The sequence below is a fragment of the Uranotaenia lowii genome, chromosome 2 (genome assembly GCF_029784155.1).
Source record: "Uranotaenia lowii strain MFRU-FL chromosome 2, ASM2978415v1, whole genome shotgun sequence".
In the NCBI taxonomy this organism is placed as follows: domain Eukaryota; kingdom Metazoa; phylum Arthropoda; class Insecta; order Diptera; family Culicidae; genus Uranotaenia; species Uranotaenia lowii.
In genome coordinates this window covers 158,122,207-158,146,753 of record NC_073692.1, presented here as the reverse complement: position 1 = coordinate 158,146,753, position 24,547 = coordinate 158,122,207, and the positions used below count along the sequence as shown (strand labels likewise).

The window sequence follows — 24,547 nt, the reverse complement described above, 5'->3', positions numbered from 1 at the left end:
TGACCACAACATGAAATGTTAGAGTGTTAGATGTACTACTACGTATTAAAATTTAGTATTACTCATGAGATACTCACTTCGTAGATCGGCATGCAGATCGAATCGATGAACCCAACTTGCATCATTGGCAGCTGATCTTCTTTCTCCCGATTCATGATGTCCTTAAATATGATAGGTATAAATATATATATATATATTCAAACACTCTTAAAAACAACAAAAAACAATCTCACTATTGGCGTAATGTTTAGCGCCTGCCGCTCCATATCTCCCTGTTCGAAGAACTCGGAACTGACCAGTTCGGCCACCCGCTTCTCGATTTCCCATGGTTTGGTGATGGCGGCCAAATCGCACACGGTCATACTCATGGCCCGCAGCAACGACCGCGGTTCATCGGTGGACCACAGCGAGGATCGCGTGTTCGGTTTAACCAGATTCAGGAACGGCGTCCGTTTCCTTCAACAAGAAAAGATTTTTCGAATTTGGGAAGAATGTTTTCCTCAAAGAGTAAATTACCTTAAATAAACTGCCAGATCGGTCGACAGGATAGCATCTTCTAATACTTTTATCACACGACTGTAATCCTCGGAGGACATATTGGACAGGATTTGGTTTCCAGGACTGTTGATGATCATCAGGCACTGATCAAAGTGGTGATGTTCCATCGTCGAAGTGGAGTACAACTGAGCTAGGGGGGATGAGGCTCTGTAAAAAAATAGAGAATTCCAGTTAATTTCTACAATTTCTACACAAGTAAACCACTGACTTGATCTGGAACGAATTATTGGTCCCACGGTGATCCAAATCGTGACACAGACAGGCAATGATCAGTGCCAGGCACTCGATTTCGCCGAACACCTTCCACCACTGGGTCGAGGTGAGGATGGCGAACATCATCTGGGTAACGTTGAAGGCGTGCCGCCAGTTGTGATACGTCACGTTGCGGTAGTTCTTCTTGACCGAAAGCAACCACCGGCACAGGACCTCGTAGTCGATGTGAAACCGCTCCACCAAGTCCAGATCCAGGAACATTCGAATGCAGGCCTTCAACGTGTCGTCGTCCTGCATGTGCAGATCATCGAATTGGAAATCGTGCAGCTGGAAAAACGCTGACGAAGGAACTTTGAGTTGCTGGAAGAAGAAAGGACAATATATGTAATCAATTCAACCTTTCTCGTAAATTATCATCATAATCTTATGAAATTATCATAGCTTGGAAAAAAAGGCCAGAACAAATTTCAAATCCTTCTTTTGTCACTACAATTTTCAAAAAAATATAGATTACATTATTCAGAAGATTTAGATGAATGTTTATTTCGCAAATGAAAACCACAACAAATTTAGATTATCAGTGGAATTCTTGCCACTGGCCCTTGATCTTCAAATTATTTACTTAAAACCCACGAATTTTTAAACAGATTGCAGTAATATTGATAGTTAAATATCACCATACTTAAACATTTCGAGCTGCCAATTTTTCCGGGCAACCTAACGGGCACGGCATTATTATCACACCATCAACTTTCCACCGTTCCTAGAAAATATTTCGTTTCGTTTCCCTGTTTGATAACAGAAAACTGTACAACGCCATGGGGCGTGCATTTTTTTCTGTCTACCCCCGACCAAGCAATGTGCAAAATTAAAAACTCCAAGCAAGGAATGGTATCTAGTATGGTATCTACAATATCGGTTGTTATAGCTCACCCGTAACCGGACGGCATCATCCATCGTGGCCGAGGCATGGTAGCTGAGAACCTCCAGGGTTACACTCTGTTTGGCCATGGCGACGATGGCTTTTTCGTACATGTGCGTGTTGTGGATGCCCATGCCGCAGAAAATGGCGAAAGCTTCCACGAAGTTTTCATCGTTTTTGGTAAAAATCTGGGAAATGAAAAGAAAAAACATCAACATTAAAATCAATTTTAACTGTTTAAAAGTAACAAATAAAAAATATGATGAAACTCACAAGCTCGTCGAACTTATTGATCAGTTGAATTACACCTATAATTTGGCTCAGCGAGTTCTTGATCGCCATGCAGAGGATGGTTTTGTGGCGGAAGCTCTGACCCTCGTCTACACTTGGATCGAATCGATCGTCCTCGTACGCGTTGCAAATATTTACAGTCTGAAGAGTTAAATTATAAATTTTAAATGTTTACGAGAAAAAATTCTCAAAATTTAGAATACCTCTCCAGTGGTGGCCACATAGCCGGTGATTCCGATGTTGATGGGAAACCGCGACTCGAACGGGCTAGCCCTGGAGTCTTCCTCTTCGTTTCCGCTGAGATCATTGGCTTCGAAATCGAACACGCGCGAAAAGCTTCCCTTGGAAGCTTCGTGCACCAGTAGGATCTTGAAAAAAGATTGTTTATGATTTAGGAAAATTGTGAGGATGCTGGATCGACCTACTTGAACTCTTTGGCATTGAATCAGGCTCTGCATGTGGGTCAGTATCCGGAACACCATGTGCTCGATCGTGCTCTGTTCCTCAAAGATCATCCGAGCCAGATCGAGCATTACCTGGTTACGTTTCACCTCCAGTTGGGACTTTTCGTAGAGCTGCGCGTTTCGGAGGCCGATGCCGCAGAACTGGAGATAAGATGCGAAAACCTGAAAGAGTTTAAAAATATTAACAGATGACTTTAACGTTATCGACTTGACATCAGCTCTTGTATTTGATTTTTTATTAAAAAAATGAAATTGTCATAACCCACAATTTAAGATTATCAAGGCAAGGCCATGTTACAGGAGTCTGTTGTATACCCAGAAAGCCAATCTTGCCCAGTGAGGAGAATGAGAATCTTCGGAATCTTCGTTCAATCTTTCGTTTTTTCTAGTATCCTTCTGTCGATCATATCTCCTTGGCGGAAATTATACTTGAACTACCCAAACTTCGGATTCTACAGGGTGACAAAAAAGTCCGGTCACACTTTTTTGGGGTCGCCTGTAGCCTACACGTTGCATCTCTCTGGTGCCTTCTATATGGCAAATGAAAGGGCTAACCTTGCTGCCCAAAGTGGCAGAGTTTCGTTTCTGTGCAGTTTGTTTACATTGAGTTGTGAGCCAAGGCAGAGTTAAAGGCAGCTGTTATCGCTGCTCGGTTTGGCGCGCAGATGACGAGCTCTTTTTTTCGGACGAGAAGCTTTTCGTTTTGGAGCAAACAGTCAATCGCCAAAATGATCGAGTTTGGAGTGTGAGCCTCCAGCAAGCTCCTGCGGACAAGCTGAACGTTTCCCGGTTCCAAAAAAAGACCTCAGTCTTGCTTCCTGACAGATATGGCGCAGCATCCCACACCGCAAAGGTTGTTCAGGCGTGGTGTGAGAAAAACTTGACCGATTTAATTTCGAAGAACTAATGGGTTCCGTCGTCTCCGGATCTGAATCCACTGGAATGTTTCGTGTGGGGATACATGATGTCGAAGCTGAACGACTATAAAATAGCAAATTTGGAACAATTCAAGCGAGTTATCACGAAAATCTGGGACGAGATGCCGATGGAGCAGGTGCGCGCCGCTTGCGACGACTTTCCGAGACGTCTGAAGCTGGTTCGATCAGATAAAGGTGGTGTAGTTCCGAGGTATCGTCTGTGAAGTATCTTTATGAGTTACTGAATAAAGCTATGAAAGCCAGATTCAGATTTTCTTCTTATTCTTTGAGATATTAAGGTTTTCCTGTGTGACCGGACTTTTGTGAAGGATGGAACGACCAAAAAATAATGAACTTCATCTGAAAATAAATCCCTTCATTGATTGTTTGAAAATATTAGAAACCCTTTTTTTATCGGCTCAGGTGTGTAGAAAAAACGATGTTTTCTATTCGATTCACACTCGTGAATTTTCAAAATGACCTCCAGGAGGAGCCTCCAAGAGGATCGACGTTTCAAATTCTGCACGTGCCTCAAGAATTTCCTGTTTAGTTGTATAGACAGAAAAAAGCTCAGTTTGTCTCAATCGACGTTAATTGATTAACATTTTTGGGAAGATGTTGTCCACTACTCGGAAGTCGGGAAAGACGCATTCCGATGGCAATTCAAGGGAAATAAAATCCGATGCAACGTTTGAAAACGCAGGCCCTGAAATACGTTTTTTTTTTGCCACAGAACAATTAATCAAAAATCAAATTCAATTCAATTCAAAATTTGATGTCATTTTGTCCGAATGATGGTGGTACAATGTCAAAATTTGGGTCTCATTTTACATACCTCGGCTATCCCACCTAAGTGTATGTTTCAATCAAACCTTATTGATGCTTCGTTAAGCCAACACGTTTCAAAACGAGTTTTGAGAGCATAACGATGCCAATTTCGGGTGTAATAAACTGCCAAAATTATTTATTTAAAATTTTTACGTAGGTAGACTTTAGGAGATTTTGAATTTTTTATCCATGTCCATTAGACTGCCCCAAATTTGTATGGGAAATTCAAAACCTGTGAAATGTTATACGCTGCAGGCTAAAATTGATCCTAGGCCTAGTACTAGATCCCATGCCAAATTTGGGCCAGATCGGATCACGGGAAGGCGTCGCTCAACAAGCCTGAAGTTTGTATGGGATTTTGAGACATTTTGTTCGGGAGAAACATGAAAAACAAGTTTTTCAGCAATAACTTTGGTTCCCGTCGGCCGATTACTTTCAAAAACGGGTTTTCTCAAAGCCTAAATTATGAAAAACATTTCATCCGAAGACTGCATATCGATAAGAGTTAAGACAAAAAAGTTATTAGGCTTCCAAAATGGGCTAACTTTTTTAAGGATGGTATTCATCACTGTAAATGAGTCGGGGCGGTCGAATTTATTGACGCCTCATTAGCAGTGATGAATACCACCGTAAAAAAAGTTAGCCCATTTTGGAAGTCGAATAACTTTTTTGTCTTAACTCTTATCGATATGCAGTCTTCGGATGAAATGTTTTTCATAATTTAGGCTTTAAGAAAACCCGTTTTTGAAAGAAATCGGCCGACGGGAACCAAAGTTATTGATGAAAAACTTGTTTTTCATGTTTCTCCCGAACAAAATGTCACAAAATCCCATACAAACTTGAGGCTCGTTGAGCGACCCCTTCCCGTGATCCGATCTGGCCCAAATTTGGCATGAGATCTTGTACTAGGCCTAGGATCAATTTTAGCCTGCAGCGCATAACTTTTTCAAAAGTCGGGTCATTTGGGGCACTCTAATGTCCATGTGCCGAGTTTATTCGTTTTCCTAAGCTAGTCGGGGAGAGGGTCATAACAGTCGTTGCGATTCAACTGTTAGTATTAGTTAAATAGAAGAAAAGAGGTCCATGTAGGGGAAAGTTGGGTAAGACGGACACCCTAAGGTAGACTCGAAATAAAAAAAATAAGATATTGCTTTTTCATCGCTGTTTTCGATCAGAATGGCTGTTTATGTTGTGTGCTAACGCAATAACCATTGGCATCAGTGAATTTCCTTCATCAAGGCTGTTTTTGAAGCAATCTAAAACATGCTTGCAAATTACACTTTTTAAAAATGGTCGGGTAAAATAGACACTGCGTAGAAAGGTAGATATTGCCGGAAAAATTTCTGTTGAATTACATAATTTTGTGAATAACCCATTTGAGTATATGTATAAACCAAAACGGAGCCAACTGGTAAAATTCCTGTAGCGAAAAAGGATGGTTTTCGGAATTCCGTATTTCATAGGATCCTTTACCTAGGATCCACTTTTAACAGTTTTTATGGCCTGTTTGAGATGCAGAGTGCTTTTCGCGTGACATTTGCTCTCGCCAGGGTCTTTTTGAGGCATTTGGAGGATCAGTCCGATGAAAAACTAGAAATACATGGAGAAACTTACGTGTCCGTTTTACCCGACCTTGAAGTGTCCGTCTTACCCGACCTTGCAACATTTTTTCAAAACCTTTGTTGCTTAAGCCCGTTGACCAACATTCGCTGGGTTTACTCCAGGTGGTCAATGAGAAGCCTAATAAATATTCCACCATTAAAAATGGTTGAAATTTCCGATAATGTAGCGAGTTATGGACTATTTTCTTAGTAGAGAAAATTACATCAAATGGTGCATCCTCAATGTTTTTGTTTGTTTCGTTTACTATTACGAGACCTTGCTTACTGTAAGTCAACAATGAGTCTCGAAAGTGTTGATACACTTAGGCAAATATATTCCCATCAATAGATTTGTGCCAAACGTCGTTACTTTCAAAATATTGAAAGTGTCTGTTATACCAGACTTTCCCCTAGGTCTAACTTCAGTTTTCAAAATAATGTTACATTGATGATGCCTATTTTTCAATGAGTAAAAAATCAACACTAAAAAATGCGCGCACTATGCCGGTAAAAACAAGTTTGCTGTAAGTTTTTAGTTCGATTTAATTTTTAACACCTTATCAAATCTGATTTTTCATCACAAAAAGTCGAATACAAAATATTCCTTTCATTTGAGTCTGAATGCGTTATTTAAGTTATGGTTAGGCATCATCTTTCGACATATGACCAAATCTTTGCATCCAGAAGAATGTGACACTCAATTATGCTATCATTTTGGTATTGATAGCTCATTTTGATTACTTTTTGCTTTTCAAGTAATTTACACAAAAATCAGAGCGTAATAGTTTAAAGCATTAAAAATCTTTTCCAGTTTTCAAAACGGAGTGTAGCCCAGTGTACTACCTAGTAAATGTCTATGTAAAATTTGACATAATCCGAACAGATTTGAAAACATTTTCATTCAATTTCAAACTCAAAAATGTTTTGAAAAAAGGAAATCAATAGATGAGTTACCGGATGGACAAACCATAAGAAAATATATAGGAAATTTTTTTTTTGTTTACAAATATTCTTCCAAAATACTATAGGAATCGTTTTTTTGTCTAAGCTTATTATATCGGGTTTTGAAATTCTAAATTAGCAAGAAAATAATAACAACATCAAACACACACAATTAATTTGAAAAATGATTCCTTAAATAATTTTCTACTAATGATCATCACAAAAACTCGAAAAATTATACATTTCACTTGTACGCTTCAAAATTAATAAAAAAAGAAGTTTGAACACAATGCTTTTTCCGGTATTTATTAAAAATGCTGTTCCTTTTTTTTTTGAATGAAAGATTTGTTTTCCGAAAAACCAGAAAACGAAATAAAATTAAAATTTCGAATAAAACCATAAGATTCCGTGTAGAAATCTACATAAACTATAACACCAGATTTAAAATAGAAAAATAAATTCAAATGATTAAAATCCGTCAAACGGGGCATCATGTAACAGCGGAGTTAGATACAACATTTGTTTAGCACTGAAAAATCACCAAATTTATTAAAATAAATATTTTTATAATTCAGTAAAGATAATTCAGTTTAAAGATTAGTTGCCAGAACCAGAACCAGAAATTACTGCAATTGGTTTTTAGATGTGTAATGGCTTTTATAGCATCAAAAACTTATCAAAAACTATACATTTATTAGATTTTTCATAAAAATCAAAGTTTGTTGCAAGTTACCCTTTTTTAAATATAGTGAAAATCGCATGTTTTAAAAAACTTAAAAATAAATAATAAACTTCAAAATAATTTTTCTGACTACTTCAGTTTGATGCCTCACTAACCTGAAAACTTTTGATGCATAAAGGGTATAATTATCTGTGGACGTGGGTTTTTCAAAAGCCATTGAAGTTGAAAAATGTTCCATGTTGCCCCAGTTGAAGGTTCATTTCTAACCTTGATGAAAAAAAATTCAAAAATTTAGCAACATGATGAAAATTGTTAACAATGATAGTATTGATTTTCTATTCATTTATTCATTTTTAATTGAAGGGTAGATTGAATCATTCTGCGGATATATTTTAAATTTAAAAAAAAAATCATCAAAATTTGAATGTGAATTCTCGATTATGAAACAAAATTAATATCCATTTTGATCTTCTAAGAATTTCTTTAAAACACAGATTTGATCATTGAATTTAATTTGAAGAAAAAAATTAATTATTTAATTTTATTTCATAATTGCCAGTGATCAAAATCAGAGATACAATCGTTTTTTGTTTTCAAATCCTTCCAGTTATCAAAATCAAATGCCAAAAAAAAAATCATTTTTGTGGTTCACAATAATTTCTTTATTTATATATAACTAGCTGACCCGATAAACTTCGTTCTACCCGTTACTTATTAAATCGTTGGAAAATGTTTACAGTTCTTTAACTTCTTCGTGCTCGTGAATCAGTTTCATGAAAATCGTCTTCAAGTTGTTCGAGTTTTGTCCCGTTTCTTGTTCATTTTGTATGGGAACCCCTCTTCCATAAAAAGTGAGATTCTTGAAACTATTATACAAACCATCTTTGACCCCGAAAACCCTCAGATACCAAATTTCACTTCATTCGGGCCGACCATTCATACGTGATGGTGTTACAAAGAAAATGCCTTCATTTTTATATATAAGATTAAATATTTTTGATTCATCACTGAAAGCTTAAACTGACAAAGTATTAGTTGGAAATGTGATTTCTTGATTGATAAATGAAACTGATAAAACTAAAAATAAGGAAAATTAAGTTTTGTGATAAATGCAAATACTGATTTAGTTAAAATTGCGCATCAAGATTAGGCATTTAAAATTCAAAAATTCATTAAGCTTTGATGAATTCAGAAATCATGATTGATTCAAAAATGAAAATTTGAAATAATTAAAATAAATTAAACGTTTATAAATTGTCAAGCGTAGGTTACCTGGTTTAATATTTCAAGCCCTAAACATGTTGTTACCGTCATTCAAATATTAGATCCTGGAAAGGACAAAAGTAACAGACTATGTTTTTCTTATTAAAAATTGGATTTTTGGTATTATCACCGCGATTAATTATATTTCGAAGTTATTGACCTTTTTTTGGTGAAAAACGTCGATAACTTTGAAATATATCTTATTAAAAATTTGAAATTACAAGCTTCCAAAAAGATTATTCATATTTGAAAAACAAAAACTCACTTAATTAAAAAAATAAATGAAAAATTGAAATAAAAGGGCTTTTAAATTAGGTTTTTTTTGAAAATTAACACAAAATACGAAATAGAAAAAAATAAGTTTTTTAGCATTGTACTTAGAAGAATTTTTCAACATTTTTTTAAATTAATTGATAATTCAATGGATTAGCTTTCTTGTTGCCTATGTTTTAATGATTGATTTGGAAGATTTTGGAAGATTCTATCTATCTACTCTGGTTTAGGTGCAGTGGCATTTGAAAGATGAATCAGATTTGATTGGAATCAATGATAGCCAACTGATGAAAAAATAAATCTTTATGAAAAACAAAAGCTGATTCCGATTTTTTTCAGTAACATACATTCAAATAATACTTTGTCTATATACAGGGTGGCCACTAAACCTCAATTTTTGATTTCCCGAGTTTTTTGTAAGGACCGGAATCAAACTAATTTGTTCAATCATGTTCGCATTTACAAACTTGTACATGAGAATCATATTCCAAATATTCATTAAAATGTTACATTCAACCACAACTCGTAACTATGCTAAGCGTTTAAGCGCTGAGCGACTTCACTTCAAATGGAAGCGATTTTTAATCGAAGTTCCAATTACTAGTGATAATTTAATTACGAGACGTGTAACTTGAAATTTCAAATATGTGCTGGGCTGAAAATTCCCGATTTCTTGGAGGAATTCCCGACTTTTCTCGCATTTTCCGACTTTCCCGAATAAGTGGTCACCCTGTTTATTTTGTATACAATTTCGGAGATAAAATTATCTATAAAATCTGACATCACAACAGAAATATCAAAAAAAGCTTTAATTTCATCTAAAAATTTTGTCGGTGACTGCATAACTATTTGACTTTCGCTTTAAATCATATCAATATTTCGATTTGGTTTAAATTTCCCGTATTCCCTTTTCTATAACTCGCAGAAGTCAAAATTACTTGCGGTCTTCGCTTAAGTTGATCATCCATTATTAACCGTTGTTTTCCTTTTGTCAAAAATTGCAGGACTTTTTAAATGTTTTTAACCTATTTTCAAAAGTTTAAAAGAAAGTAAAAAAAGTGAGTTTCTATTTTCCTGACCTTATTACAAAGTTTGTTTAAAGAAAGTTAAAAATGACTTCATAACACATTTAATGTATGCTACTAAAATAATCTGTTTTCAGTTCACATTCTACGCAGGAAGTGCAAAAAAAAAAACCTTTGAATCCCGAAGGCAATCACCCAATTAAATGTTCAATTTGAAAGTGTCCATGTTCGGAAACGTGCATACTGAATGACAACTCATAAAATAAAGAATTAATTATCACACCTCTTTCGTTTGATGAAATGGAAGAGGCTACAATCGAGCTGGTACGGTACATGAACATTCGCATCAATATCGCATTAATTTTTAAGCGAAATCCGATCATATGTTAATTATTTAACACTGCTGCCGATGTCTGTCTGATGGAATATTCCAGCAGTGGTTTTTGGCGGAGTGGAATGGATTTCCAATTTTCGATTTTCGATGTTCGTTTGAAATTGCGCCATCCGCGTTGATGTTTTATATTAAGGACATTTACAAATTAATTTGGAAAAAAGTCAGTATTAAATCATCGTTGGGGTTGCATCGCAATTCAAGGATAATTCCCAAAGCTATGTGACGTTTCATTAAATCAGCGGCACCGATGGAGGAAGGGTAATCGGACATCCAACCGAATGACGTTGGCCACATTTGCGAATGGATTAAAAAAAAGCTTTTGGGGGTTGTTTTGTGACATTCCGATTGGTGATGGTGGCAGGGACAAAGATCAGCAACGAAATCAGGCAACCCCGGATGCGGGAAATCATTATTTATGATTTTATCATAAATATTTAAACCGGATAGTCGAACAACGAAGTCATTGAAACTTTTACATTTTTGACCCCCGGGTAAATGTCGGAGCTGCATGGTGAGATTCGTAACAAATTTATGTCGCATCAGTTAATTAGCTTTTGCCGAAGCTTAAGCTTTTGTAATTATTGAAACGATGGATTAAAAATCCATCGACCAAAAAAAAAATAACGATTTATAACGTAACAAAATTCACGAGTATAAATGTTTTCAACGACACGTGGTCGAACAAAATTGTTTCCTCATCTTAAATACAGAAAATGATTCAAGGTTTCAAAAATTTACCTTTTCATCAGCTGCGGTGAAGCACTGATCGCCTTGCTTATTGATGACCTGGGCTACTCCAACCACATCTCCCGAAGCATCCTTGATGGGCATGCAAAGTAACGCCTTTGTACGGTACCCGGTGTGCACGTCGATCTCCCGATTGAAACGTTCATCCTGTGAAAGAAAAATAATTAATTAAAAACAACATAAACTCATTAATAAGGATATAAAACAATTATATGAATTGCATTCCGTTCATAAAAACTTTTTTGGTTTGTTAGCGAGATCCTGGAAGCAAGGTAAAAGTTAATAAGGGGCATTATTGGCTCAAGGGAGCCCCAAAAAAATAGTATAGTATTTCATCATAACAGACATCAAATGTAGTGAAGTTCAAAATTTGCATAAACTGAACTATTAGACTGGCCCATAACAAAAAAAATCCTCATATTTCCCGCGGCACCCTCTAGGTTGGTGCATTTAGGTGAAAAAATGACTTTCTGAAAGTTTCAGGTCATTTGGCAGAAGCACGAGCTGGCGCAAAGGACTTTAAATTTGTATGGAGATTTGTATGGAGACTTTCATTCCTTGTGTTCTAAAATATGTTTCCAGTATGCTAGAAAGCTCAGAATTTCAGGAATTGTAGTTCAAACAATGACAAACAAGTTTGTAGAAGATTGTGATGCAATACGAGTTGACAGTGATGAGTTATTTGCAATTGAATGTGTGACTTTTTTCGCATTTCTTAGTTATATCGTGAACGGTGTATGGGCTAATAATCGCACTAACTTGATCGCATCGTCACACAATAAGAATAACAAATAATAGTTTGTGTCCTCGGAAAAGTTGCCAAAATAGCTTTTGGCAAAGATATTTGTTATAAATAAGCTTCAAATATGCCGGGGACACAAACTTTCTATATATTATTCTCATTGTGACAATACGAACAAGTTAGTACTAATAATCCACGACATATCGATGAAATGCGAAAAAACTCGCACATTCAAATGCATATAACTCATCACAGTCAACTCATATCGCGTCACAATCTTCTACAATTTTGTTTTTCATTGTTTGAACTACAATTCCTGAAATTCTGAGCTTTCTAGCATACTGGAAACATATTTTAGAACACAAATAGTGAAAGTATGTAGATTTTTCATACATTTTGCCGAAAATCTCCATACAAATTTAATGTCCTTTGCGCCAGCTCGTGCTTCTGCCAAATGATCTGAAACTTTCAGAAAGTCATTTTTTCACCTAAACGCACCAATCTAGGGGAAGCCGCGTTGAAAAAAATGTTGTAAAAATCATCCCATACCAATTTGGGCCAGTCTACTGAACTATATATAAAAAACAATCTCTGGAATGATAAACATATGAATGTTATGTTTTCAATACCCTTTTACGTCTTCACACAAGTATTTTTGAATTCTGAAATAATAATGATTAGAATTCATGTTCATGATAAGAATTTCAATAACCAAAATTCGGTAAGTTTATTTGAAAATTAAAAAAACTACAGTTAAATTTGGTCATATATAAGATAGTAAATTTAAAACGATAATTAAATTTATCGGTCTTATTGGTTTAATTATGTTCTTTTAGTAAGAACATGTAAAGATTTGGAAAATAAAAATTTGTTCCGTGAGGTACAATTTGATGACATATGATTAAAATGCTTGTGATAAATTCTACTCGTTCATTTTCAATATTTATTGAATTCTACTAATTTTCTTTTCTTTTTTAACCCTTCATTTCGTGATTTTTATTTTTCCTTAAAAATCATTTTTAACAGATAGAAATGATGAGTGCATCAAATAAAAATTAAAATAAAATGAGATTTTTAACCTTTTCTATACAGCATTTTTGAACTCAGTAAACTGAAGGTCATTTCCAATGTGAAATCGGGCGCTGAATCCGAAAATGAAATTCAAAAAAATCTCAGTAGAACCGTTTTTGAGTTATGCTCCAAATATGAAATTTCGAAAAAAATAAAAAAGTTCTTGTATTTAGATTAAAATATCTCGGACGGCAGAACAGTAATTTGAAATCCCTCTTTTGCATATTGAAAGTGAACAAGTTTTCTATCCATCATCTGAACACTGTTTTTGCGTTTTACCAACAGTATTGCTGATATTAGTGACTTTATGAGAAAAAAAATTATAAAAAACGCATTTTTTAGAGAAAATTTTGTTTCAGCGAAAGTTTTAGACTCGATGGTAGCATTTGAAAAATCTGATTTTCTTTTGCGCTTGAATGCCAATTTAAAACAAAGATTTCAAGTGGTTATTTATCAAAATCGGTTGAAAATTGAAGAAGTTATGGCTACTTTACCATAACTGAAATTTTATGGAGTTTTTAATAATTTAACGAACCGCAGTACACTTATCATAGTATTGGAAGAATGAAACATGATAAACTTCACTCGCTCCAAGTCAAAATTATTTATTAGCTTACCAGAAGGTCACATGCCAAGTTTCTGGAAGATCTGACCATAGGGAGGGGTTGCTTAAGTCTCAAACGTGAATAAAATTTAGAGGTATTTTGCCCGGAAGGAACGAAAAATACTGGTTTTTCATCAATAACTTTTTTCATCACTAGCTGATTGTTTTTTATGGTTGATTTTCTTAAAGCCTAAGTTGAGACAAATATTTCACCCGAAGACTGTAACTCGATTGGATTTGAAACAGAAAAGTTATTGCGGTTCAAAGGCCGCAAATTTTGTCCAACACGGAATGAGTACTTTTTACGCATTGCGATTTATACGACAATTTTCGACCAAAATATAGTCTTTGAACCGCAATAACTTTTCTGTTTCAAATCCAATCGAGTTACAGTCTTCGGGTGAAATATTTGTCTCAACTTAGGCTTTAAGAAAATCAACCATAAAAAACAATCAGCTAGTGATTAAAGAAGTTATTGATGAAAAACCAGTATTTTTCGTTCCTCCCGGGCAAAATACCTCTAAATTTTATTCACGTTTGAGACTTAAGCAACCCCTCCCTATGGTCAGATCTTCCAGAAACTTGGCATGTGACCTTTTGGTAAGCTAATAAATAATTTTGACTTGGAGCGAGTGAGATTTATCATGTTTTATTCTTCCAATACTATGATAAGTGTACTGCGGTTCGTTAAATTATTAAAAACTCCAAAAATTTCAGTTATGGTAAAGTAGCCATAACTTCTTCAATTTTCAACCGATTTTGATAAATAACCACTTGAAATCTTTGTTTTAAATTGACATTCAAGCGCAAAAGAAAATCAGATTTTTCAAATGCTACCATCGAGTCTAAAACTTTCGCTGAAACAAAATTTTTTCTAAAAAAATGTGTTTTTTATAATTTTTTTTTCTCATAAAGTCACTAATATCAGCAATACTGTTGGTCAAACGCAAAAAAAGTGTTCAGATGATCGATAGAAAACTTGTTCACTTTCAATATGCAAAAGAGGGATTTCAAATTACTGCTCTGCCGTCCGAGATATTTTAATCTAAATACAAGAACTTTTTTATTTTTTTCGAAATTTCATATTTGGAGCATAACTCAAAAACGGTTCTACTGAGATTTTTTTGAATTTCATTTTCGGATTCAGCGCCCAATTTTACATTAAAAATATTGGTCAATTAATCAAGTTCACGATTTTTTTTGAAATTTTGTAAACTAGTGTAATTATTGCAAATTTGTTACATTATGAAACGAAGGGTTATATAACTAACGGTGATCAAAGTCGTCATAAATTTAAGCATAATTCCTATAAAGATGAAAACGATAAGGTATAACATTTTATTTAGAAAGAATTTTTTTCTATAAAAACGTCTTACCTTTTTAAAAACTTTTTATGGAATTTTATTGATTACTCAGCTTACGGTAGATTTTGGCTTCCTGAATTCAATTTTTTTTTTACAAATTTACTAATTTTACCTATGATTTTTTGCATGAATACAAAACAAATTAAAACAAATCATGTTTGTAACTATATGATCATTCTTATTTAAGTACTTTTACATTAAAAGTTTTCGACTTAAATCGTAACTTAAGAAAATTTTAGCTAAACCTAAAAAGGGAGCTAAATTCACTTTCATCGATGTTTAAAATCTTTGAATTTGTTATGGAGTCTGGTAGATCAAACTTAGTTGATTTGAGCATAAAATTAACTTTTTTAAGAAAGCATTCCATTTCTTTAAAAAAACATATTTTATAGGTACTTCAAGCATACAAGCTCAATTTTCCAAATTATTTTACAGATTCAAAGATTTTAACTTTTGATGAAAATAAATCAATTTAAAAAATAATTGTCAGAAATCAAAATCATCAGATTTTCGGATAAAATTTGCTTGATGAAAACTTGGACCATATAAATGATTTTAGTTAGAAGTTTGACTTAAAAAAACTTCAATATTAACACATTGCGGACCAAATAAGAGATATCTCGGTTTATCAGATTTTTAGATGAAAATCAGGTATATGTTTCTTTAACAGCAAGTATTTGTCGTTATGAATCAACTCCATAATGAAAATCCTGTAGATGATTTTTTTCAAAATAAAATTTGGGTTTATCGCATAAAACAAAAAAAACTGCAATTCTACTTTAAATTCGTGATCTTCAGATCAATTGGGTTAACAAAATAATTTTGAAATTTGGAAATTGAATTGATAAGCAATTTTAAGTTAATTATCTCTTGAATTCCTCAACAATTAACGTTGATTGTAAAATTCATTTACAAGCTAAATGTTTTTCTGAATTTGGATTTTGCATTCTGACTCGAATTATACACCTGAATTCACAAAATTGCGCTTTGAATTTGTATCCCAATTGCCATACGATTTCTGTAATGTTCAAAAAAATAGGATTTCCGAATCTTAATCCAGATCAGAATTTTGTGAGTTTTAAGAGCCCTTATTCATGAATCATTTATTTAAATTCAGTAGTATAGGTTTAATCTAAATTCACTATTCAAATTATTTATTTTTAATCCGTATTGTGAATTTCAATTAAAATATGAATTTCAAATGACCTGAATCTTAGATAGCCATTTCGAAACTCAAAATGTTTAAATTCTGTGTAAAAATTAAGTTTAAGAACTTCAAATTTGAATATAACTCAAAACTTTTTTTTTTATATTCGGAAAACTGTTATCAAAATATTGAAAATGCTATGATCTCGAAAAACATGATTCAAATTTGATTTGAAATGCAAAACCAAATTTGAACCAGTATTTCAAAGCAGCTTTTCATTTCTAATATCTTATGATTTTTGAACTGAAAATCAAGAATCCTTAACTGGATACAGAATCCGAAATACGAAAAAAGGAATACAATTTTGGTAATGGGAATCACGAAATCGGAACCTCCGAAATGGGTTTAATTTAAAATTTCACATTCAGACCTGATTTTCAATTAACAAGTGAGAAAATTTTGAAAAAGTGTAGTGTAGTTTTGAATTTGGGAGGGGTTTTGAGGTTTTGGCATCAGTTTTTAGTCTTGATTGTTACTCTTGATCAACCTTACTTTATTATCATAATTTGGTTCTGAATTTAAAATTTTGAGTGTAGTATACAATAGCTCGCTTGCTTATTTGGATCCTCATGCCCGTTCCTACGGCCATGAACTAGATACATTTTCGTGAGACAACGAAAACAACGACATTTTATAAATTGAAGGATACTTGATCCTTTACTAAAGTAAACTTTATCCTTTACTCGAGAAGCCCTAACCCTTGGCAAAAATCAAACAAAATCCAAAGATAAAAGATCCGTTGACTATTTTTGACCATTAGTTCTCATCTCACTATTTGGAAGTGTCAGACAAAGACAGTTCTAAAATTTTGTCTTCTATCCAATTTTCATTGAAAACATAAAGGCGCAGTTTTTTTTATTTTTAAATGAAAACACTTTTTTGATTTTTTTTTCATCAGGAAATTATTGGATAAATATAAGTCATTGATTAAATATTAATAATTTCGTCCTTAGCAATGATCACGATCGGAGTAATGGTTACTGCACTAAAATAGCAGCTTATTTCGTCAAAACTAGCTCCCAGTGCAAAGAGAGAGGAGCTTTATGATAAAAAAATCAGAATTTTACCCGGGCAGTATCCGGATTTATACCGGGTTTTACTATAACTTTTCAATCATTATCACTGAAATATCCGTTGGTTTATAGATTCTAAAGCCTTTTCCCTCCCGATTTTTTAAAATAAAATCTATACAATAAACTAAAGTTGCTTAATTTTAACCAATCGACAGTACTGAGTTTCTTTATTGAACTTTCATCCCAATTTTTGTCTTAGACTAGAAATTCATATTGAAACATTTTCAACTAATTAAACCAAAAATATATCATCTTTTGAAGTATCCTGAATTCAAATTTTCATAAAAACGATATCATATTTGAGTTGCTTATATCATTGAGTGATTCTCTTAACATGAATATTTCTATGTTTTTATATCTGATGATTTTCAGATTCAATTCATTGAAATTTTCTAGTTTTTTGTTATTTCTTCAGTTACTGAAGTTCAGTTTCATGGGTTTTTTTTTTAAATTTTGAGAACTCAATTTTTAATTATTTCCTTCATCCCCTTTGACTTTGGGAGCATCGAATGTATCTTTTGTCACATTTTGGATAACAATTTGTTAAAAAAAAATTTCTGATGAGAATCATATTCCTAAACATCTCAAGAACACATTTTTTGTGTTTCAAAGATATAAAATTGAAATTCACATTTAATGCAACTTCTGCTTCGGCTCTGATTGTAGCACTGAATTGTGGTTCTGAATATATCCTGATTTAAAGTTTCGAATTCATTAACCTGTATCTCTTTGGAATTTGAATTTGATTATTTTGTTTATTTTTTTGTTAATTTTGTACTCAATGTTTCAAATCTTCATGATACTTCTCAATTGTCATAAGGTGAAAATTTTAAGATGAAGCACAAACAAGACGACCAATGATGTAATGAAAAACAATAAATTACAATAAATTACAATTACAATAAATTACAATAAATTGAGAATTAAATTTTGCTTCTTGGAGCTCAAATAAGCTCATTTTTGAGAAATTTCTAAACTCTTCGGCAATGTTTGCACGTGATAAATTAACATTTTTTATTTGAAGACACCAGAAACCATATTTTACGTAGACAACATGGCTATTTGAAGACAGTATACTGAACTCATCTCCAGTTTATTCGCACGTTTAAAATGTTATGTATTCTCTGGGATAGAATTTGAAAATATCGCATCAAAGGGGCCCCCCAAGAAAAATTGCCCCGGACTTGCTTAATCCGGCTCAAATTATTATTAAAAAAACATCGTAATCCATTGAAAAGTATTATAAAATTGCAGGTTTTGCTTGCTGGAGCTTTCAATAATTTTATGACATGTTTTTGCGAAGCTTATACATAGATCAACAAACTCATTGACTATGCTAAGCAGTTAATTGCGTTTTTCTATTTTCATTCTACTGTTAAACAGCTTTAGAATAAGCCATCAAAAACACTTAAATTTAAAAAAAAAATTGTAAGACATCGAATATTATTTCTGGGCCTTCCGGTGGAAATAAGACGGAATTGCCCCTGAAAAGCGCAGATATTTAAGGCTGCTGCTGCTGATTGCTTTGATTTGGCCTTCCGGTGGAAATAAGACGGAATTGCCCCTGAAAAGCGCAGATATTTAAGGCTGCTGCTGCTGATTATTTTGATTTGGCCTTCCGGTGGAAATAAGACGGAATTGCCTCTGAAAAGTCCAGATATTTAAGGCTGCTGCTGCTGATTGTTTGATTTGGCCTTTCGGTGGAAATAAGACGGAATTGCCCCTGAAAAGCGCAGATATTTAAGGCTGCTGCTGCTGATTGCTTTGATTTGGCCTTCCGGTGGAAATTAGACGGAATTGCCCCTGAAAAGCGCAGATATTTAAGGCTGCTGCTGCTGATTATTTTGATTTGGCCTTCCGGTGGAAATAAGACGGAATTGCCTCTGAAAAGTCCAGATATTAAAGGCTGCTGCTGCTGATTGTTTGATTTGGCCTTCCGGTGGAAATAAGACGGAATTGCCCCTAAAAAGTCCAGATATTAAAGGCTGCTGCTGCTGATTGTTTTGATTTGGCCTTCCGGTGGAAATAAGACGGAATTGCCTCTGAAAAGCGCAGATATTTAAGGCTGATGCTGCTGATTGTTTGATTTGGCCTTCCGGTGGAAATAAGACGGAATTGCCCCTGAAAAGCGCAGATATTTAAGGCTGCTGCTGCTGATTGTTTTGATTTGGCCTTCCGGTGGAAATAAGACGGAATTGCCGTTAAAAGCGCAGATATTTAAGGCTGCTGCTGCTGATTGTTTGTTTTGAATAAGCCTTCTGGTTGGGCAGGCCGTTTCTTAGAATACTATCGAATTATTCCGGCTCTTGTAAACAGAGACAGAGTAACAAGGAAAGCACAGTTTGAGAAAGCTGTTGCTAAGAATATTTTTTTTTTTGCGGATTGTTCCGGCTCTGGTAAATAAAAGCAGAGCGACAGAGAAAGCACAAATTGGGAAGGTTTTTGTGAAGAATATTTTCGGATGAAATGAAGAATATGCCAAAAAATAAAAAAAAAAGATTTGAAAAGCTTTTGCAGAGAATGGAATGTAGAATTGACATGAGGGATATTTGGGATATAAAATTTTGAATTTTAGAAAAACAAAAGTCGGTAAATTAAAGATTCTATTGAAAATAGAGTTGAGAAGGATTATAGAAATGTGATGAAGGATAAGCAGAAATTAAATAAAATTTGTAGGATGGAGAATAAAGTTGTGGAATATGGAATTAAAATTGAGGATATTTGGTAAATAAAATTTTGCACTAAAGAAAAAAAAACAAATGTTGATGTGTGAAAAGTTTTAATAAGGAATAGAGGTGAGAAGGAATGTAGGGATGAGATGAAGAATATACAGAAAATAAATCAAATTTAATTAGGAATAAAATAAAATAATAGTTGTATTCGGCAACACTGTAGATGAATAAAATAAAATAAATTTCTATGAGAACATTTGCTATTTTGGCAGCACTTGACAAACAAACAAAACAAAGTCTGTCATTGATCTATTCTTGCGAGCGACAGACGTGTTTAAGTGAATCTCTGAATAGAGATTCGTAAAATCACGACAGTTAGGTTTGGGTTTTGTTCACATGAAATGTATTGCAAGAACCAACAAATACATCAAAAAATTAAGTTTTTCAATCTTTGAGTACATCTATGGTGATTATTGAATGAAAATTTTCATTTCCCTTACAAATCAAAACATGTTGCGCTAATTCTGGACTCAAATAATTGCTTCCAAAAATTTTATTGCTATTTTTGGAAGTTAAAACATCCAATCAAAGCATTTAAAGGTATACAAACTAATAAATTTGAAATTTCAATACAAATCTTGCAGCGGACTTTTGTTCAACAATAGGGCAGGAGGAGATTGAGTGGACCAATTGTTGCACGATCCGATATTTTCTCTGTTTATGTGTCCTAAATGATGTTGGTAAAATTCTCCAACAAATGTTTCCCAAAGAAAACCGATACGAAAATGTTTTTGTTCTGACGCTAAACCTTATTTGACTTAGAAAAAATCTTAAGGTTTTGTTTTACAATTAGAACAAAAATCGCGAAAAAAAATAAGAAAAATTAAAACTGTTGTTGGATGCATATTTAACAATATAAAATATCATAAAAAGCCTCATTACATCCGTGAACATTCCAATCAACATGATTCAATATTATTTTTGGGAAAACGTTGAAAAACAGCAGAAATATTGACAATTTAAGTCATTCCGTGCAACAATGGGTAAGGGAACAACGATTGGCAGATAACTCTATATATTTTTTTCAAAATAGATTTTTGAAAAATAGGAGTTGTGGAGTGTTGTGCATGTTCATTATAAAGTCATCCAGTCCAGCGTGTGTTTGTTTTTTTTAAACTATTATTATGTGGAGGAGTTGGAAGCACTTTCGGCGATATTATTGGTGTGAATCTTGAAATCCAGCTAGGTTGATAAAAAATAACATAAAAAATCTTCCGAATATTCAACTCGAGCGATTGCCGACCGATTTGACTAATATGGGATCGTTTTAATTCACAAGGTACCCTGTTGGTATCTTTGTTACTAAAACTGATTATGGAAGATTTTTGCCTAGTGAACTCGAGTATTTTGTCATATTTTGTCTACCTCCTCTAGTTTTGGTGATATGGCGTTAAGAATTTCATAATTAGGGTAAATGTACCCGAACTTGGCCCCTAAGGCATGGTTGACTATATTTCCCATGATTGTAGTCTCCCTGTTATATGTACCTTCAAAAGTCCTTCGACAAATATGATTGCTTACTAGCCTGAAATGTAGTAAAAATATGTCCTTGCTTTAAAGCGGTGGATAATTTGAGATAAACCTGATCAAACTTTTGATTGAAATGCTCCTTATTGTGGCCCCCGTTCCGAATTGTGGCCCTTTATGAGTTCCTTAAATTGGCCGCCTCTAGAAGAAATTTACCTCACTAATACAACAACAGCCCCCACGAATTCGTTGATAATATCCTGGAAGGAAGCACAACAATGTTCTGTGTTGTTTTCAAAAAGTCGAAAGTACGAAATGTCAACCAATTTTTAGAATTGATATTTCCGTGCAGAATTATAAACTAACGTAAAAAAGTTTCACTTGTTCGTTTCAGTTTTTGGTGTGTTTAAAATAGGTTCCAAAATATTGCATTGGTTAACATAAATATGTTTATTAACCGTGCAAACAAATCGTTTGTTCAATTTTTTAAAATATAATCATGATAGATCTGTTTCCATTGAAGTTAACATACGATAGTGAATGTTCATATTCTTTTTATTCCACTCCCATAAAAGGAGGAAAGACATTTTAAAAACCATTATGACCGAGGCAAGAAGCAAGCTAAAGCTAAAACTCAAGTAAGCGAACGATTCTTTGAATCATACCTACATATTTAAAATGTCGCCCTTAGGAATTTTCTAGCAATCGTTTGCGTACACCCGGATAGCAAAACAAGACAAAATATCGCTCACTCCAGCCAGCCTGATTGAAATAGATTGCATCTCACTCGTTCGTTTGGGGACTATAGCCAATGGAAGCGAACAACAAATTTACAAGCTGGGTGAAATTCAAGCTGCATCTCACTCGCACTCATGCAAAATCATCATCCAAACTCGGCAGCGCTTCCTTCGCATATTCCTTTCCTACGGAAAACAAATGCGTCACCTCTGCTGATGCACAGTGATCCATAATATAAAACAAACTTGGTCAAAATATAATTTTTGATTTCACATGAAATTGAAAACAATAAAATTTAGCTCTAAATAACATAATTTTTCAACATTGTAATGCCATTACTTTTTTCAATAAACATAATATTTAGAATGTCATAATTTGAACTTTGTAACCATTCCTTTCAAAGCGACACATATATAGCAAATGTTCATCTCCAGCACAAATAAAATGAAATAAAAATACGTTGAACCTTATTTCCAATTGTAATTTTTTTTTGGTATGGATAAAGTTACTTCAACGTTGAGATCCAAGATATCGTTTCGGATCCGAATCCTGTTGATTTCGTGCTCAGAAGTTGAGTGGAAAAATTCTAGAAATTTACCAAAAAAAAGGCAGCTAAACTTTTAGTATTATAATTCCAACTAAGATGCCAAATACGCTTGAGAGATAAATAAATTGATTATAGTCCGAAATACATTAATGGTATTTTTAAGTTATTTCAATCATTCTTTTTACTTTCGACCGGTTTTAAATTTCCAGACCACTGTGCACTAACGGCCGACGATTCGGCTGCCGGCTGCCGGCTACCGTCTGCTTTCTGATTTCGTTCTCACACATACATACAAACTTCAATTAGTGGAATTTCATGCCAAGATTAGGCGAAACAAATGTTTATATTTTCTTCAATTTTAGATCCAATATTTACGTTGTTTGGAGTAGGCTAAAATTTTATATTTTTTGCCACGTTTTGCTGTAACCAACGGTATTTTTCAGTGATTTTTTCATAGGGAAGTGTGTTTTTAAAATCGATCCGAAAGTGGCAGATGCACTAGCAAGGTAGGTTCATTTCAGATTTTTTCCGAAAATCGTTATTTTACTTCCAGTTCGTCATGTGAAAAAAAATTATTACGCAGTTATTTATATTCAATTGCGGACAAATGCTATGCAGAATGTAGACAAATGCGATTTTCTTTTATGTTTGATTTATTTTATATTTTTAGGCATATGTTTGACATATAAATTACCAAAATGCATTTTGGCATGCCAAGATAAGGAGCATGCCAAGTTAAGGCTCACATACCCTAATCAAGTTTTGAATAAAATCAATCATTTATATCTGATGAACTAACCAACCTACATGAAAAATAAAAAAATAATTTTGATTCTATTAATTATTCTTTGGAAAATAATACTTATTTTTCCGAAATATTCTTGAGATTCAACGCTTTGGAAAATTTATAATTCTACATTTTGAATATTGCATAGACAAATTCAAAAATAATTCTAACATCACATCTGAAGGGCGCATGACTGGCCGGGAACCTTTCTGTGGAGTATCCACTTCTGCTCTTACAAGTAAATAAAAAAAATGGGATAACTCAAAGATGAATTTAAATAACTTCTAGCCATCGATGCGAGGTAATCCAAAAGATTGATTACGAGTCCTTTATACGATTCTTGTAATGAATAGAAAATCTGCAAATTTATTTGAATCCGATTGTTCTATTTATTTTTATTGTGTGGCAATATATTATCATAGTAGAAACGTTATTTTTGTTTTGGTTTGTGCGGTTTTAGTTCAGAATAGTGATGCTAATAGTTCTGTCAGAATTGAACTTGCAAATGAAGAGAGAGGAAGATAAAAAGATAGGCCAAAGACTGAAAGTCTCTCTAATAAAAGTATAAAAAAAACTTTAAAATCGGCACAAGCGATCAAAAGTTTTAATGGATAAATTTCTTTCGTTTTTCTGTGAGATCTTTCAACGGTGTTTATCATACTATTGTGAAGTGGACCATGTTTCACATTGTGTCCATAAAATTATCAAATTATTTTCGTGGTTCTCCGTCTCTGAATCAACATGGTTTCAATAAAATTTATAGCTATTTTATTTTACTTTTGTTAGCGCTCTGTGTAATGCATAAACATTACTTTTATAACGCTTTGCCGAAAAGGTTCATGTTTCATGCAGCATCCTAAAGTCAAAAGAAAAAAAAAACATGTCCGTAGCTAATTCGGCTGGCATTTACTTTCCGAGAAGCCATCCGGCAGCTGAACTTTTAATCCTGTTAAATATTACATGCCCCCGTACAGTCTGGATTTGACTTTTTACAGGTTTTTTTTTCGAGTGAAAAACCAAAAGTAAATTTTCGGCGCAAAAAAAAAAGTCAAAACAGGTAAACATTCCATCAAACTTTCAGAGCCTAGCGGAGAG

The 24,547-nt window shown here is 33.7% G+C and overlaps 1 protein-coding gene across 13 annotated transcripts in view; it reads right to left on the bottom strand.

The window, feature by feature from the left end:
- The window catches only part of LOC129749980 (dual 3',5'-cyclic-AMP and -GMP phosphodiesterase 11), a 427,967-nt gene that overhangs the window by 6,411 nt on the left and 397,009 nt on the right, over positions 1 to 24,547 (bottom strand). For all 13 annotated transcript variants that reach the window (XM_055745148.1, XM_055745150.1, XM_055745149.1 and 10 more), the window contains 9 exons: positions 11,112 to 11,267; positions 2,410 to 2,610; positions 2,188 to 2,352; positions 1,967 to 2,125; positions 1,705 to 1,881; positions 767 to 1,131; positions 517 to 705; positions 234 to 456; positions 78 to 161 (listed from right to left, as the gene is read on the bottom strand). In XM_055745148.1, coding sequence (XP_055601123.1) covers positions 78 to 161; positions 234 to 456; positions 517 to 705; positions 767 to 1,131; positions 1,705 to 1,881; positions 1,967 to 2,125; positions 2,188 to 2,352; positions 2,410 to 2,610; positions 11,112 to 11,267 — 1,719 coding nt within the window. The remainder of the gene's footprint in view (positions 1 to 77; positions 162 to 233; positions 457 to 516; positions 706 to 766; positions 1,132 to 1,704; positions 1,882 to 1,966; positions 2,126 to 2,187; positions 2,353 to 2,409; positions 2,611 to 11,111; positions 11,268 to 24,547) is intronic.